This window comes from Apis laboriosa, unplaced genomic scaffold, assembly GCF_014066325.1.
Source record: "Apis laboriosa isolate Shangri-la unplaced genomic scaffold, ASM1406632v1 scaffold40_cov151, whole genome shotgun sequence".
Classification (NCBI taxonomy): Eukaryota; Metazoa; Arthropoda; class Insecta; order Hymenoptera; family Apidae; genus Apis; species Apis laboriosa.
Window position 1 is genome coordinate 2,638,532 of NW_025223180.1, and position 16,542 is coordinate 2,655,073.

Here is a 16,542-nt window from a genome sequence, read left to right on the forward strand (position 1 = left end):
TTATAAATTGTATACAATTAGATGAAAGTTGATTTCATAATCAGTTTATTTTTCTATGTGAAAATATTTTTTTATTAATAAATATATTTATAAATTAATAGAAAATAGTCATAAAATATATAATTTAAAAAAATCAAAGAAATGAAAAAAATTAGAAAAAAGTATATAATTCAACATAATATTATTTGTATAAAATATTTTATAAATTGGAAATTCCGAATAACTAAATATCCAAATTAAGATGCATTTTTGAAATAATTTCATACAGTTCTTTAATTTAATACAATATAAATAATTAAAAATATAAAATCATTAATATAAATAATTAAAAATATAAAATCATTAATATAAATAATTAAATTAAATAAAATTAATTAAATCATATAATATAAATAATTAAAAATATAAAATCATTTCATTTAAAATTACATATTTGTTTTTATTATAAATTAAGATTTTTATCTTCTAAAAAATAAAAAAAAATAAAATTATATTTCAATTTTGTAGATTAGAGACAAAAATTTGAATTATAAAAATTATAATATTGAATTAAATAAATGAATATTTATTAATTATAATTAATACTTTGTAGTTATTATTATATTAATTATTCTATCATTATGATTTTAAGAAAAAAGATTATTATTTCATTATAGTTTCATAAATTGTTGTTACTAACTATTTTAAATAAACAATCAAGTAAAATATTAATTTTTTTTTTAAGCAAAAGATATATTCTAATTCGAAAGTAGAAATCGTTAAATAATTATATACTTCTACATGTTTATACTTTCCTTTGTAATAACAAGAAATCTAATAAGAATATCTATGAACAAAAGAAACGAAAAGAATTCCGAGATTCGAAGAAAAAGAGAGTAGGTAAGCGGATAGATATAAGGACAACCTACTTTATTGGAATTATTAGTTTGTTCTATGATCCACATCGGAGACAACTATTAGAATCTACAAATTGACGTTTTATCATGAAAATAAAATTGTCACAAGTAAATCATAAATATTTTAATATATAATAATATGATTATTTTACATTTTAATCATTGATATTTTAAAAAATCCATATGGTGATAATTTTTCTTTTTATAGATATCTCGTGCATAATTTAAAAGTTGTTCTTCAAGAAACATAACTTTTGTTTTTAAAATTGTAGTGATAATTTTAATAATCAACGTGTAAAATATATGTTTTTAATTCAAAATTTAACAAACATAAAAATATTTAAATTTTAATAAATTTTATAAATTATATAATTTTTTTTAATGATTTTTAGCTTATTTTAATTTTAACGACATTGTTGGTTACTATATCTCAAGGACTTCTCTTCGGATTGTAAGTAAAGTTAAATTTTAATTTTGCAAATCTTGAAAAATTATTTTTCAAATTTATTATTATTATATTTAATATTATATCAAATTAATTATTATTTATCAAATATATTTTATTTATATTTCTTTTAGATTTATATCAAATTATATTAAATTTAATATTTTAGATTACTTTGAATTAGCTTAACTATTTATATTATAGATATTTAGTAAAGAAAATATATTATACATTGACAATTTATATTTTATAGTCCTAGGAATGTATTAAGAGATTTTTTGCAATTATTAAAGGAAAGGAAAGAAGTAAAGGAAAATCTTCATATAGATCATTACCATATGTATTATTATCCAATAGAATATTCAATATTTGAACCACGATTAAAAGCACCTAAAAAATACGAATTAGAAGAAATACATAAGTAAATTTGAATTTTTCGTATTTTTGATATATATATATATATATATATATATATATCATATTTATATAAACAATAAATAAACAAATAAACACTATTAATAATTTTTTAAATAATTATTAATAATTTTTTTAATGAAAAACATCTTTAATTTTTAGCAATCATTTGGCAACACTTGGATGGTCTAATCATGAATATAAATATATTCCTGAACCCAAAATTAAAATTTCTTCTAGTTTATATGATTTGTGGAAACAATCTGTGTTCTGGAATCATGAAAGTTTTGATTGATACACGTAGATATATATACAATATTTACAATATTTATTTTATTTTTCATTATGTAATATATATTTTTCATTATGTATATTCAATATGATATAAATAAAATTTTATGTAAGAAAATAATAATTTTATAAATAAAATAATATAAATAAAAAATAATAAAAAAATTTTATGTAATAAAAAAACAAATATATCAGCATAATTAATATTTTTAATATTTATTATATAACATATTATATTTAATTTTACCACATTATACAAATATTACCATAATTACAATTATTTTTTATTCATAAAGTTTTAATTTACCATATCCAGATTCTTGCATCTTTTCAAAAAGTGTTTTATAAGAAATTTCTAATAATCGAGACATCATCGATGGCAGTGGCAACTTTCTCTTCTCGATACGAATATTTTGTTGTTCTACATGATCTTCATAAAGTTTAGCCATAAGAAGTATCATATACTTACGATCAGTTAATCGTACAATATGACTTCCCATCACTTTCTCTAATCGAAATTTAACTGGTGGATAATTTATTCTATAACAAATGTGTCGATAAAATTTAAAAAAAATAGTAATATTTTATTATTATAAACATTATATTATAAATTTTATTATTATGAAATGAAAATTAAATTAAGCACATATTTATATATACGCATCTACGTAGGATTTAGAAAGGATTTAGAATTTATAATTGTATTTAATATTATACAAATAATTTGATAATATTATTTAATTTTTTTTTGTTTTTAACATTTTGCTTTTTTTATTTTGTTTTTTATTAAATAATTTTTATTTATATAATTATTAAAATTATCAAAAAGCATGTCTTGATTTATATATAAATTTTTAATGTAAATATAAAAAATTGAAATATAAATAATAAAAATATATAATATAATAAAATAAAAAATTATGTGAGCAATAAAAATTATAACTTACGCATATCTTATATGTTCGGTTTCCCACCATTGTAAAGGAACATCATAAGGATCGATGGCGGAGGTAAATACTGTTACATCTTCAGCTGGTTTTTTAAGTTTTTTTTGTGTTTCTTTTTTTTCATCATCTTTTTTATCCTCCTCTTCTTTATTTTCTCTTTTAATTTTAGTCACTTTATCTTTATATTTCTTCTTTTCTTTATGATTATTTTTTTTCTTATTATATTTATTTTGCTTTTTTTTTATTAACATTTGCATAATGAAATGATTATTTTTATCCTATCTTATTTTTGTCATTTGAAACGAAAATTAATTAAAATTAATATTTACAAAAAATATATTAATTTTTTAAATTATTAAATAATATGATTATTAATTGATATTGATATAGTTAAACTTAAATTTTGTAAATGAATATAGTAAATATATAAAAAACAAACGCATTCAAAATTACAATCTAAGAAATTTAAAAAGATTTATTTAAGAATTTGAAATAATGGTATTTATAATAAATTAAAATAAATAATTTTAGATATAGATAAAATAAAATAAGTATTATAATTATTATAATAAATAATTAAATAAAATTTATTTTATTTAATATTTTTTTAAATATTAAATAAATTAAAATATATGTATTGTAATATGCAAACATAAAAATAAAATATTGTTTATTAATATTTGATACATATAAAAATTATTTAAATTAGTAATTAAAAGTAAATTAGTCTTAAAAATAGATTTATAATTAAATTTAATTATTTATATATTTCTTTAAACTATTTCCTAATACGAAATATATATATGAAATATATATAATATATATAAATATATATAAAACTTTAAAATTTTATAAGAAATATCTATTTATAATTTTCTTGTATTTAAATATATAATATATATATTTTTTTAAATGTAAAATCAGACAAAAATACAATAAATTATTTTAATTTATATTTTGATAATTTTATACTCTATTTTCATAAGATTGATTATATATTTATAAAATAAAAAAGACATTTTGTTATACATATTATTGTAAAAAAAACATTTATATTGTATAAAAAGTATATGACATATAAAAATTCTTATTAAACTTAAAGTAAGACATCTATAAAATTTATATAGTTAAAGTCACATGTTTGTATGAATATATATATGTAGATGGTGAATGTATATCTTTAGAAACAAATATGGCGAAACAGTTAGGAGTGGATAAAATTTATAATCTATGGAATATAATAAAAGCAAATGGTGGTATTTTAAATTCTGTTTATACTTTATTCAGGTTATTATGATATTATTTATTTAAGTAGTATTTATATCAATTCTATTTATAATTGCCTTATTAAAAAATTCTACACTGGCAAATCTAATTTTGTAGATATTTATAAATATAAAATTATTGATTTTAATTGAATATTGCAAATTATTTATTATATAAATATATAAAAATAGTTTAATGTGAATAATCATGTTACATTCCAAATATTTTCAGAATGGATACTTTAAAAGCAGGTACGTTAGTGGGTGAAGACAAATATGGAAACAAATATTATGAAAATAATTCATTATTCTATGGTAAGTTGATGATTAAATGATATAGATTATATGGATTATATGATATAGGTTCATTTATATATAGATCATATATTCTGTAGTCTGAAGAATATATCAATGACTTATTAAAATATTACATTAATTTGTCTTTGTATTGTTTGTTTATTTATGAAATTTAAATTTTTATATTTAATTATAAATATTTAATTATATTAATTAATTTATGATTATAATTATTATTGTTTATTTATATATATATGTTTATTTATATTATATAAAAATCACTATGTTTAAATTTGTTAAAAATAATATTTATCTATTTGAATTTTTAAACTTATGAATTTCTAAACTTATTTTTTTTAAACGTTAAAAATATACTAAAATATTTATATATATTATAATATTGTATATATTAAATTATTATTATATCATATTTTCTTATTTCAATTAAATAATATATATTTATATTAATAATATTATATATTATATTAATAAATATATTTTTTTTATAACAAGATTTAGTTAAAAAAAAGAATATTAATATTATTGATAATTATTGAATAAATTAATTATTGACATATTATTGAGTAAATTTCTTGAAAAATTATTTATAATCAAAATTTTTATTATTGTTATATATAACAGGTAGGAATCGATGGGTGATATATTCTGAAGCAGTTTATTTGGATTATGATGGATCTCAAGTCCCAGCAGAATGGTTTGGATGGTTACATTATAAAACAGATTTAATTCCTTCTAAAGATTTAAGTCGGCCAAATTATAAATGGATGGCAGATCATAAACCAAATTTAAGTGGTACCAACAAAGCTTATATGCCTTATAGTACTACAAAACCAAAAATTATACCATGGAAACCATCACAATAATATATAATTTATTATATAGAGTTGCTTAAAGTAGTTATAATGAAAACAAAGATAATATGTAATTAAATGTAAATAAATTATTTATATAAAAAATATTATAGTAAATCTTGATATTTATAATCATTTAATATGTTCTTTTTATTATTGATTGTGTTCTATATTCTATTATATATATATATGTTCTATTTATTACTGATTAATTAATCGTTATTAAAATCTTATCTATTAATAAAATTTTGTTATATACTTTTATATATATATATTATTATATATATATTTTATATTGAACTTAAAACTTCAAATTATTTATTTTTTCATTAAAATTGAAGTTCTTGTCAACTAATTTTAAAAATAAAAACTATTTTATTAAAAATTTCTTACTTTATAAATTTTAATTCTATTAAAACTATTATTACATATGCATAGTTTTTTAATAATAAATTACAAACTATTTTAATTTAAACATTTTTAAATTTATGAAGTAAAATAAGCATTATTTATCTATAATTTATTATTTATTTTAATAATTATATTCTTAATAATATTCTTAATAATTAATTATATTCTTAAATATTAATTACATTCTTTTAATAAAATTAAAAATTTAAAGAATTAATATTAATTATTATTTAGTTTTATAAAAATTAAAAATATTAAAAATACTATATATTATAAAAAGTATAATTTTATTAAAATTATTATAATTTATAATATAAAATATACTACAAAAATAACGAAGAATATTCGCGTTTTATTTGTTGATAAAACGTCGTAAAAAATATTTATCTTTATCCTCTATTACTACTCTCATATTGATTAATCCTGATTAGCAAGAGTAGGGAGACATAAAAAGTATAGACAAAAAAGTTTGGAACGTAAATTAAAGTTTATATCATCTGATAAGAATTCATATCAAAAAAATAAAAAATATGAAAATTTGTTTTATGTAAGTAAAATTATAAAAATCACTTACTTAAAAAAATTGTTTTTTATTTAAGAATAATTTAAGGATGAATGATATATCAAATGTCTATAAAAGATAATTTCTTAAAATATTTTTTTTTCTATAAATGTATTTTTGTATTAAAATATGTTTTGATATTTTGAACATTCAATAATTATTTTTTTTTTATTTAAGTGCTTTATTCAATAATATATATTAGATATAATTACAAAAATGTTGAATTTTTATGATTAATATATAAATATATTAATTACATCTATAAATGTTTGACAAATATTATAGGTTTTAAATCAATATGGTAAATCATGGCAAAGTAAAATCGCAAGTAAAGTATTTCATTTCAATAGAAAAAAAATTATTTGTAGACGAAGCGATGGTCCATATAAAAAATGGCAATTATAATAAGGCTATATATCTCTATAATAAAGTAAGTTTTAATTCTTAAAGCATTTTTATTGCATATTTACAATCATAAAAAAATAAAAGTACTTCTCTCTTGATCTTCATAAAATACATAAATATAATAAAATATAAATAATGAATATAAATAAAAAAAATATAAAAAAATATTATATTTAAAAACAAATAATTAGAAATAATTAATTAAATTATAGTAAGAAAAATATATAAAATATAATAAATATAAATAAATAAATAATAAAAATAGAAATATAATAAAATACGAAATTACATAAAACAAAAATATAATTATATAAATATTATACGATTTATAATTATTTAAAAATATGAAAAACTTATATTAATTATTAATTTTCATATAAAAATTTATTTTTTATTTTTATTTTTATAAGAATTATAAATATATATAATATATTTTATATTATTATATAATTAAATATATATATATATTTATAAGAATTATATAATATATTTATATATTATATTTAAATCAAATTTAAAATATTTAAGACAAATATTTACTTTAATTTATATTGTATATTATAATATAATATTATAATTATAATGTAATAAACTGAGAATTATGTATTATCAATTATTTTTTCAATATACTATAGATATATTATTATTTTATATAAAATATACTATTAAAAGATATATATAAAAAAATATTATAACAATGATGAAATGAATATTAATTTATTATTGATTTTCTTAAATTTTTATTTTTATAATGTTAAATAACGTAATCATATTACAAATACCAGCAAAACATTCATAATAGTTTATTTTTTAGATTTTACTATAAATCCATAATATAAAATCCAAAATAAGCAGCTCGTTTTTTTATTAATAAAACATTACGAAATAATCATTAAAAAATATTTAATAATTTATTCTATAATAAGATATTTAAGCATGATAAAATAAAACACTTAATGTATTATGATTAAATTTATTTTTTTATTTTTTGGTTAATTTTTTTATATTTATCTTATCTATTATATATATCCTTTATAGTATAATATAATATAATATTTTTTATATAAATAAATAACAATAAATAAAATATATTTTAATATAATTAAAAAAAATGAATATTTTTTATATATATTCTATGAGAAAACGAAAAATAAATAAATTTTTTTTAAATATCTTTAAAACTTCATACCATAAATTAAGAATCAATTTCTATCGAAGAAATTTTTGAATGTTGACAGCTAAACTAAATGGTTTCTAACAAGTACTAAGATTCCTTGAAATTCTTTTGTACATATATGATCAGAAATTTTCGTATGAATTGTTGATTGTTTCTAAGGAAACAAGACGTCTTCACAAAGGTGTCGATAACCACACGTCTCTTCCACACGCAATACACGAAACTAGTATCTTATTTCTTTATCGTGAATACATCAAGTATATTCGTTTTATCAATTACAATTTATAAAAAAAGACCAAACAACTCTAGTGATATTTTTAAATATTTTCTAAATAATAATTCATATATAATATATATATAAATAATAGTTAAATACTTTTTAACAATAAAATATTTTTTGAAAAAAGAAGATAAATAAACTAAAAAAATATATACAAAAGTATATTAAAAGTATAAATTTTTCTTTTTATTTTTTCATTCAGCAATCTTTTTTTTTTATATTTTATTTTATATATTTACTAAAAAGTTAAAATAAGATTTAAGAAAAAATTTAACTTCATTATATTACCATAACTAAAAAAAGAAGAATAAAAAATAAAAGAAAAATTTAAGATTATAAAATATAATTATAAAATAATAATAATAATTATAAAATAATTATAATTATAAAAATATAAAACCAAACGATGAGTGATATAATTGTATCAGAATTTACGAACACCCACAACGCCATCGATGCGAAAATTATGGGTTTCTTAAATCCAATTATGCACCATCATGATTTATTACAAAGTTACGTGCGAGCGCTCGCGGAAAACATTTCAAATTCAAAACAGTTTGAGGAATCGGATTCAAATTTCAGTAAAATTTCATCTTCTTTAGAACTTTATCCCAATATTGAGTCTACCGATGATAAACAGAACTATATTAATAATGACAAGAAAAAGAAGAAAAAGGATAAGAAACAACAAAAAGGAAATAAGTCTAATAAATTATCAATCGAATCAGAAATGAATATTCAAAAAAGAAAGAAATGATATCGACAGAATAATGGTACTCGGCATCAAGAAGAAATATATACTGATAAAGATCGTGCCGCCGCAGTAAATATGGGAACTAAAGATATTAAACAATCATTGAAAATAAAGCAAAAACAAGATCGCAATTTACAATTGCCAGAAGATACTGAACCGACAGCTATATTAGCTTTAGGATTGCGTGAGATGCGAATTGGTGATGTTAAAATAGCAATGAATTGTATTAATAAGGTTCTTGTTGATTCTCTTTTCTTTTTAATAAAATATATTATTTTTATTTTTTCGATACAATTTCGATACAATTGTTTATCAATATGTAATTGTATTTAAAGTTTATTTTTAAATATTCAATTATTTATTATAACAATTTTTTTTATTAAAATAGTTTATTTAATTTAATAAAATACTTTATTTTAATAGAATAAAAAAAAAACATTATCAAATAAAAATCTATTTTAGAATAGGAAGTTAATTAAGATAATTTAATGAAAAATTAATTGTATTTGAGAAATTTCAATTGATATTCTTTTATTAATTTGTTTTATTACATAAAAGAGTAAATATAAGCAAATATTTAGCAAAATATAAAATTCTACTTTTTTTAAACAAATATATTTATATTAACCATTTATATTTACATTTATACGCATAATTTTATATAAATTTTAAATTTTATTATTAATGAATATATTTATTTATTAAATTAATAATTATATATATATATAATATATAATATATATATACATTGATTAATATACATATATATGTATATGTATATTAATTTATTAAATTTTTTGTAATTATACAATATAAAATATTAAAACAAATCATTTACAAAATTATTTCTATATAAAACAATTAAAATTAATATTTTAAATATAATGTATTTAATTATATATAGTATAATTATAATTAATATATACTATTGTTTTCACTAGGCATTGGATCTTGAGCCAAATGATAACAATGCATTAATAGCACGAAGTAAATGTCACCTTTTATTAGGAGAACCACAAAAAGCATTGCAGGATGCAGAAAATGCATTACAATATAAAATGAAAAATGCAAATATGGCTAATGCAATATATTGTAAAGCAGAAGCTTTATATTATCTTGGTGATTTTGAAATGAGTCTTGTATATTATTACCGTGGCATGAGAATCCGTCCAGAATACGGACAATTTCGTCTTGGTGTGCAAAAAGCAAAAGATGCAATAAAAAATATATTGCATAAAAATTAAATAGTTATTTTATAAAAAAATGATTATATAAAATTTTTTTAAATTGATTGAAAATTTTAACAAATTATTAATAAAATATAATAAATATTTTTAAAAATATGTATGTTTATATGGAAAAGACATATTAATCTTAAAAAATTATATCTTATAAAATATAGTGTAAAAATTTAAGAAAAATTTAAGAAAATTTAATAATTGTGTGTATATACACACAATTTATTTACGTACGTAATGAATGTTTTTTGTTCATAATATAATCGATATATAATAATTCATATTTATAAATGCTCACATGTAAAAAGAATTTATTGTAAGATTTATATTCTATAAATAAATTAATTTTTATTAATAATTAAATATTATTAAATATTTCAAATATTTTTACAATTAAGAATAATATATTTATGACATTGTTATAATAATGTTATTAGAATAAAATATAATATGTATTAATGTATTACTTGCAGGTTAAATAACCTCAATTGCATATTTGTAATAACATTGTTAAAATTATTTATTACATTTGTTTTTTAAGTTTAAGATTAAAATTAGTTTAAATATTTAGAAATTAAATATTTTATAATGGCAGAAGTTATTTTAAGTTCTGGTGAAAAAACTTTCATTCTTCATGGAATAGATGTAAGTTAATAGATATAAAAATAAATTTGTATAATTTGTATAATTTATTCTTAGCAAAAATTATTTTATAATTACTTATAATTATATAATTTTTTAATTTTTTAATAAAGGCAGACTTTAGAAATGATGGTAGACGACAATGTGAATATCGATCAATGGAGATTGAAACTAAATTAATGCCACAAACTCATGGATCAGCAAGATTACGTATAGGAAATACAGATATACTTGTTGGCATCAAAGTAGAACTTGATATACCTCATGCTGATAAACCAAATGAAGGAAAATTGGAATTTTTTGTTGATTGGTAATAAATAACATTTCTCTTATAATTGAATATCTTGGATATATTTAACATTTCGTATTAATTTTTAAATAATTATTTTATTATTTTTTTTAATTAAGACTTTAAATTTAATTATTTAATTTTGAATAACCATACATTTTTCTTAATTAAATAATTTTATAATTTAATATATTAGTTAAAATAATAAGTATATTTATTTTGTTAATTATTTTACATTGATTATAATACTATAATATTTTAGTTCTGCTACTGCAACTCCAGCATTTGAAGGAAAAGGTGGTGACGATTTAGCAACTGAAATAAGTAATATTTTAACAGCTGCTTACCAAACACGCAATGCTTTTGATTTGAGAACATTATGTATTTTACCTCATAAAAAATGTTGGAAAATATATGTTGATATCTTGGTAAATAAAATTAAGCTTAAATATTAACATTTTTTAACATTTAAATAATTTACAATAATAAGAATAATAATTTTAAAAATAAATTATATATGTAGATTCTTCAGTGTGGTGGTAATCTTTTTGATGCAGTAGGAATTGCAGTTAAAGCTGCATTAAGTAGTACAGAAATACCAAAAATTACAGCTGCAACTCTTGATGGTGGAGAACCAGATATTGAATTATCAGATGATCCTTACGATTGTATTCAATTAGATACGAGTAATTATCCAATTATTGTAACACTATGTAAAGTACGTTTTTTATATTATTATATTATATTATATATTATTATATAATATATTATTTATATTATTTTATATTATATTTTTATATTATGAATAATTTGAAAAATATTCTATTTTATTTAAAAACTATCTCCATTTTAAATTATTTAAATTTTATTATAGATTGGTGATAATTATATTATAGATCCAACTTTAGAAGAAGAAGTATGTAGTGCAAGTAGCATAATCATGTCAGTATTACCAAATGGTAAAATCTCATCAGTAATTAAATTAGGTTATGGAAGTATTCAACCTAGCACTTTCAAGAAAATGTTACAAGTAATAATATTGTCCTATGTTAATTTAATTAAAATTATACAATAATAATAATAATAATAATAATAATAATAATAATAATAATAATAATAATAATATATACATATATATCAATAACGAAATTATATTTTCAGATGGGTGAAAATATAGGATTAAATTTAAATGAAAGTCTTATGAAAGCACTGAAAGAAGAAAGTCAACTTGGACAAAGACAAGTAATAGGATTTCTTAGATAAATGTATATGTATAACAGATATAATTAAATATTTAATTTCAAATATAATTTAATTTTAAATATAAATTTAATTTTCAATTTTTGTCATTTATGTTGTTTCTATGTTATATGTAAAATAAATGTTTTTTCTTTATGCCTATTTTAAATTTATTAATTTAATATCTAAACAAATAATTTTGTTTTAACTAAAATTATAAATATATTTATAATTATATATAAATATAATTTTTATATATTATATATTATATAAATATTATTATATAATTATATAAACATATATTTATAATTTTATTGAATTACTACTTTATTGTAAATAAAGTATATAAAATAAATAATATATTCTAAATATTACTTAAAATATAAATAATATATTCGAAATACTACTTGACAATAATTACAATAATTTTTATATAGGAGAATTTTCAAAACCATTTGTAGCAAATGTTTTTGGTTTTTCTAAACCTTTATAATTTTTTGTTCCTGGAATTGCTGCATCACGTGTCTTTATTATTCTCCAACCAGATTGTTTCATCCAAGTCTATAAAAAAATATTTTAATATTATGTTCAAAATCTTAATAAATCTATATTAATAAATTTCTTATTAATATATGTATTAAAAAATTTTTATGACATACACATGTATTATATTTAAAATAATACCATCCACAATAAATTCCAACAATAGTCATCATAAGTTTGGATGTTGTGTTACGTATAACAGTTGCAAATGTTTTACCCTATAATTAAATAAAAATAAAAATAAAATCAAGTAATATTTTTTTTTTACTAATATTACATAATATAATAAGAAAATGATTTTATCTATTTACTATAAGAGGACTTAATAGTGCTTCAAATTTGTTAAAAGGTAATTTATAAAGCCTTCGAAATGGATTATACAATTGCTTGTAATATTCCTTTGTCATTAATGGCTCATCTGGTGCAAGAATTTGACTTTTAAGGAAACGTGCTCTCCATTCACGTTCTTCTTCTAACATCCCAATCAAACGTTCTCTTTCACTAGTTACACGACCACCAATTGACATTATTTTTACACCACATTTAGAATAAGGTGCCATTGTGATTAACTAAAAATTATAATAATGTAATTCATATTAAATAATTATTAATAATCATATATATATTAATCATATATAGTATATTGATATTATAATTTATACATATATATAAAAATAAACAACTTTTTATAAAATATATACTTATATATATATATAACTTATATATACTTATAAAACATATATTTTAAAAAAATAATAAAATAATATTAAAATTTTATAATTTTTATATATAATATATATACATAAAATATATATAATTATTCATAAATTTGATACTTGCAATGTAATGATATAAAATACACAAAATAATTAAATGAAATTATATAAATGTTAAAACAAATTATCAAAGCCAGTTACAAAGATTGCGTCACAGAATATATATTGAATATAACCTGTAATTTATTTAACAACCATGCGCATTACGTGTCTATTAGCCGCGAATATAAATTCACCAGAAAAGATTTTCAGAAAGAAATGAAATATTACATAATACTAGTAATAATGAAATTATTAATATTAAATTTTTTACTTCAATTTTTTTTTTATTTAAAAACAATTATTACGATTAATAAAATATTTGTAAAATAATATATATTATTTTTTATTTTGATTTAAATTTTATTGAATATAAAATTTTATTAAGATTTGAATTTTATTTATTGTATAGACTATGCTTGTGTTTACATTAATATTTATTTATTTTTTTCTGCATAAATATTTTATAATTTTTTAATTAATTTCTTATAAGTAATAAACTTGTAAATATTTAAATTAATTATATATATATAATTAAATTCATAATATTATTTCATTTTGATTAAGCTAAATAATTCAATTAGAAAATATATAAAAAAAATTATTTTTTTATAAAAGTAAATATAAATTGATCCTAATAAATTTATTTTTTTAATTATATTTTTTTTAATCTTTAAATTGAATAAGTTTAATTTAATAAAAAAAAATTTTTTCCTTATTTTATGGTTTTTAATATTCACTTTATATACATACATATATATATATACACATACATATATACATATTAATTCTAAAATTTGTATATATTTCAATTTGAGTAAAAAGATTTTATAAAAAAAAATTATTTTAAATATTAAATGTAATAATTAACAAATGTTATTTATTATCTTGGTATTATGAAATTATTGTTTTTATAAAATTATATTTATAATTTCATATTATCTTGTAATATATAAGAATTAAATATATTATTTTTATAATATTATAATTCTTTTATACTTTCTTTTATATCAGATAATGCTCTATGATTATGATCTTTTTTTAAAATAGATATATTTATATTCCACCTCCTGAAATTAATACAATTATAATTCATTGAATGTATAAGATATAATGCATGAACAAATATATGTAAAATATACATTACTTAATTAATTTTTTAATAGTAGAAGTATCAATAATTCTATAATGTAAATAGTTATTAAAATTATAAATGGCATATATTTATATAAAAACATATGATCTACATAGACTGAACTTTCTGCTAATGGACATATTACTTCTTTTACATATATTTTTAAATATTTTAGTAGAATTTGCTCAGCATCTTGTATAGTAATTTTATTTAAACATGATTCATAAATTAAATCATATCTAAAAATAAATATAAATATTAAATATAAATATAGATTTATATATTATTATATTGAAACTATATATGTCTGTTATTTATTTATATACAAAATTACTTTTTGATGAGTTGCTAAACACCAATCATCCATATTATTTAATATTTCATCTAAGTGATGTATAATAATATTTAAATCTTTGCTTACAGTTTTTAAATTTTTGTCAGTAATTATACAAGCTATTTCTAAAATTTGAAATGTATTTATATCAAGTCCACTCATCTGAAATATACATAATAAATTAAAATGTATTCTATTATGCGAAATATATTTAATAACATGAACATACTTCCATATCTAACCAAATAATATAATTATTTTTCTTTTCACATTTGTGGAGAATGTAGGTGATTTAGTTGTTTAAATAAAATTTTCAAGATTTAATATATATATATGCAGAGAATAATAATATAATATATGCAGAGAAATTTAATTTAATTTAAGTGATAAATAATATTTTTTAGATAGATTTAAATTTATTGTTTTTGTTATAAAATTTTAAATGATTTTTTTTATTAATAATAAAAATGATAAAAATGATAAAAATGATAAAAATGATAAAAATATAATTATAAAAGTAATTGTAAAAATCTAATTAAGATTTATCTTACAAATATGTATATTATTTTTTAAAATAAAAACATTAACAATTGTAGATATATATTTATACGTACTTAGTAGTACTAGTTATTAAATTAATTATTTTATTATATATTTTAAATATTTATTATTTATAATGAATATTTAATATTTGTAATATAGTTTAAACAATGTTTTGTTTAGTAAATTATTTTTAATTTATTTTTATATTATAATATAATATATTTAAAAAAATATAAAAGATTTTTAATAAAAACCATTATTTAAATAATGTGAAATAATTAATTGAAAATAATTTTTCAACCATTTTAAAAAAGATATAGAAATCATTTTTGTTTGTAATAAATTTAATTTTTTTTTCGAAAAAATTTAATAATTATAAAAAATATACGAAATTGCAATTTAAATGCAAAATTCAAAAGATAGGATATGAGAACTACATCTATAAACTATATCAGTGTCAAAAATTTAACGATAATAAAATTCACTATAAAAAAAATGATAATACAATACTATAAATTTATATATATTGTTATTATAAGTTTATAATTATTAATAAGTTTATAATTATTAATAATGTAGTATTAATAATAAATGCAAATTTTTTAATTAAAATTTAAATTTATCTTTTTATTGTGTATAAAAATTTATATTAATAACCGAAAATCAAATTGATCTATAGAAATCACTAAACAAAATGTAGAGAATACATAGCGATGGTGGTGGCAATGATGGAATTGTGAAAAAAACT

General features: G+C 16.4%; 7 protein-coding genes across 10 annotated transcripts; 4 read left to right on the forward strand and 3 right to left on the reverse strand.

The window, feature by feature from the left end:
* Nucleotides 1-2,330: 2,330 nt before the first annotated feature.
* Nucleotides 2,331-3,250, reverse strand: LOC122715893. Its single transcript, XM_043938432.1, has 2 exons — nt 2,994-3,250; nt 2,331-2,586 (listed from the first exon to the last, which is right to left on the reverse strand). The coding sequence occupies exons 1-2, from the start codon at nt 3,248-3,250 to the stop codon at nt 2,331-2,333; spliced, it is 513 nt and encodes a 170-aa protein (XP_043794367.1).
* Nucleotides 3,251-4,161: 911 nt separating this feature from the next.
* On the forward strand, nt 4,162-5,532 carry LOC122715869 (probable NADH dehydrogenase [ubiquinone] 1 alpha subcomplex subunit 12). The gene is made up of 3 exons (XM_043938406.1): nt 4,162-4,280; nt 4,491-4,573; nt 5,198-5,532. Exons 1-3 carry the CDS (start codon nt 4,186-4,188, stop codon nt 5,437-5,439), a joined length of 420 nt encoding a protein of 139 aa, XP_043794341.1. The 5' UTR covers nt 4,162-4,185; the 3' UTR covers nt 5,440-5,532.
* An 829-nt stretch (nt 5,533-6,361) lies between these two features.
* On the forward strand, nt 6,362-10,342 carry LOC122715774 (outer dynein arm-docking complex subunit 4). 2 transcript variants are annotated; one of them, XM_043938214.1, is made up of 3 exons: nt 6,362-6,385; nt 6,686-6,830; nt 9,958-10,342. In XM_043938214.1, exons 2-3 carry the CDS (start codon nt 6,699-6,701, stop codon nt 10,258-10,260), a joined length of 435 nt encoding a protein of 144 aa, XP_043794149.1. In that variant the 5' UTR covers nt 6,362-6,385; nt 6,686-6,698; the 3' UTR covers nt 10,261-10,342. The 2 variants fall into 2 exon arrangements, with proteins under 2 accessions (XP_043794149.1, XP_043794147.1); XM_043938212.1 differs by lacking the exons at nt 6,362-6,385; nt 6,686-6,830 and adding an exon at nt 9,014-9,250.
* Nucleotides 8,669-9,019, forward strand: LOC122715776. The gene has a single exon (XM_043938218.1). It carries the CDS (start codon nt 8,669-8,671, stop codon nt 9,017-9,019), a length of 351 nt encoding a protein of 116 aa, XP_043794153.1.
* Nucleotides 10,339-12,513, forward strand: LOC122715775 (exosome complex component RRP42-like). 3 transcript variants are annotated; one of them, XM_043938217.1, is made up of 7 exons: nt 10,339-10,484; nt 10,898-10,899; nt 11,010-11,206; nt 11,448-11,613; nt 11,709-11,903; nt 12,060-12,215; nt 12,347-12,513. In XM_043938217.1, the coding sequence occupies exons 3-7, from the start codon at nt 11,055-11,057 to the stop codon at nt 12,446-12,448; spliced, it is 771 nt and encodes a 256-aa protein (XP_043794152.1). In that variant the 5' UTR covers nt 10,339-10,484; nt 10,898-10,899; nt 11,010-11,054; the 3' UTR covers nt 12,449-12,513. The 3 variants fall into 3 exon arrangements, with proteins under 3 accessions (XP_043794152.1, XP_043794151.1, XP_043794150.1); XM_043938216.1 differs by having other exon boundaries at nt 10,358-10,484; nt 10,728-10,899; nt 11,709-11,871; nt 12,082-12,215; XM_043938215.1 differs by having other exon boundaries at nt 10,360-10,484; nt 10,728-10,899.
* Nucleotides 12,514-12,795: 282 nt separating this feature from the next.
* LOC122715858 lies at nt 12,796-13,959 on the reverse strand. The gene is made up of 4 exons (XM_043938388.1): nt 13,808-13,959; nt 13,279-13,536; nt 13,084-13,185; nt 12,796-12,985 (listed from the first exon to the last, which is right to left on the reverse strand). The coding sequence occupies exons 2-4, from the start codon at nt 13,525-13,527 to the stop codon at nt 12,854-12,856; spliced, it is 483 nt and encodes a 160-aa protein (XP_043794323.1). The 5' UTR covers nt 13,528-13,536; nt 13,808-13,959; the 3' UTR covers nt 12,796-12,853.
* Nucleotides 13,960-14,737: 778 nt separating this feature from the next.
* Nucleotides 14,738-16,503, reverse strand: LOC122715931 (probable oligoribonuclease; the record flags this gene model as incomplete). Its single annotated transcript, XM_043938528.1, is given in 6 exon segments — nt 14,738-14,852; nt 14,930-14,985; nt 14,988-15,156; nt 15,244-15,413; nt 15,481-15,513; nt 16,486-16,503. Coding segments are annotated over 6 exon segments (561 nt in total), but the record flags the coding sequence as incomplete, so codon positions are not given.
* Nucleotides 16,504-16,542: the final 39 nt, after the last annotated feature.

Bases quoted from the DNA above. Each gene is read 5' to 3' on its own strand.
- LOC122715893 (XM_043938432.1), bottom strand. From the start codon at position 3,250: ATGCAAATGTTAATAAAAAAAAAGCAAAATAAATATAATAAGAAAAAA. The intron at 2,587-2,993 runs GTAAGTTATAAT...CATTTGTTATAG, and splicing joins ACCGAACATATAAGATATGC to AATAAATTATCCACCAGTTA.
- LOC122715869 (XM_043938406.1), top strand. From the start codon at position 4,186: ATGGCGAAACAGTTAGGAGTGGATAAAATTTATAATCTATGGAATATA. The intron at 4,281-4,490 runs GTTATTATGATA...AAATATTTTCAG, and splicing joins TCTGTTTATACTTTATTCAG to AATGGATACTTTAAAAGCAG. The intron at 4,574-5,197 runs GTAAGTTGATGA...TATATATAACAG, and splicing joins AAATAATTCATTATTCTATG to GTAGGAATCGATGGGTGATA.
- LOC122715776 (XM_043938218.1), top strand. From the start codon at position 8,669: ATGAGTGATATAATTGTATCAGAATTTACGAACACCCACAACGCCATC.
- LOC122715774 (XM_043938212.1), top strand. From the start codon at position 9,092: ATGGGAACTAAAGATATTAAACAATCATTGAAAATAAAGCAAAAACAA. The intron at 9,251-9,957 runs GTTCTTGTTGAT...TGTTTTCACTAG, and splicing joins CAATGAATTGTATTAATAAG to GCATTGGATCTTGAGCCAAA.
- LOC122715775 (XM_043938215.1), top strand. From the start codon at position 10,843: ATGGCAGAAGTTATTTTAAGTTCTGGTGAAAAAACTTTCATTCTTCAT. The intron at 10,900-11,009 runs GTAAGTTAATAG...TTTTTAATAAAG, and splicing joins TCATTCTTCATGGAATAGAT to GCAGACTTTAGAAATGATGG. The intron at 11,207-11,447 runs GTAATAAATAAC...ATAATATTTTAG, and splicing joins TTGGAATTTTTTGTTGATTG to TTCTGCTACTGCAACTCCAG.
- LOC122715858 (XM_043938388.1), bottom strand. From the start codon at position 13,527: ATGGCACCTTATTCTAAATGTGGTGTAAAAATAATGTCAATTGGTGGT. The intron at 13,186-13,278 runs GTAAATAGATAA...ATTTAATTATAG, and splicing joins CACTATTAAGTCCTCTTATA to GGTAAAACATTTGCAACTGT. The intron at 12,986-13,083 runs GTATGTCATAAA...ATTTTTTTATAG, and splicing joins ATTTTAAATATAATACATGT to ACTTGGATGAAACAATCTGG.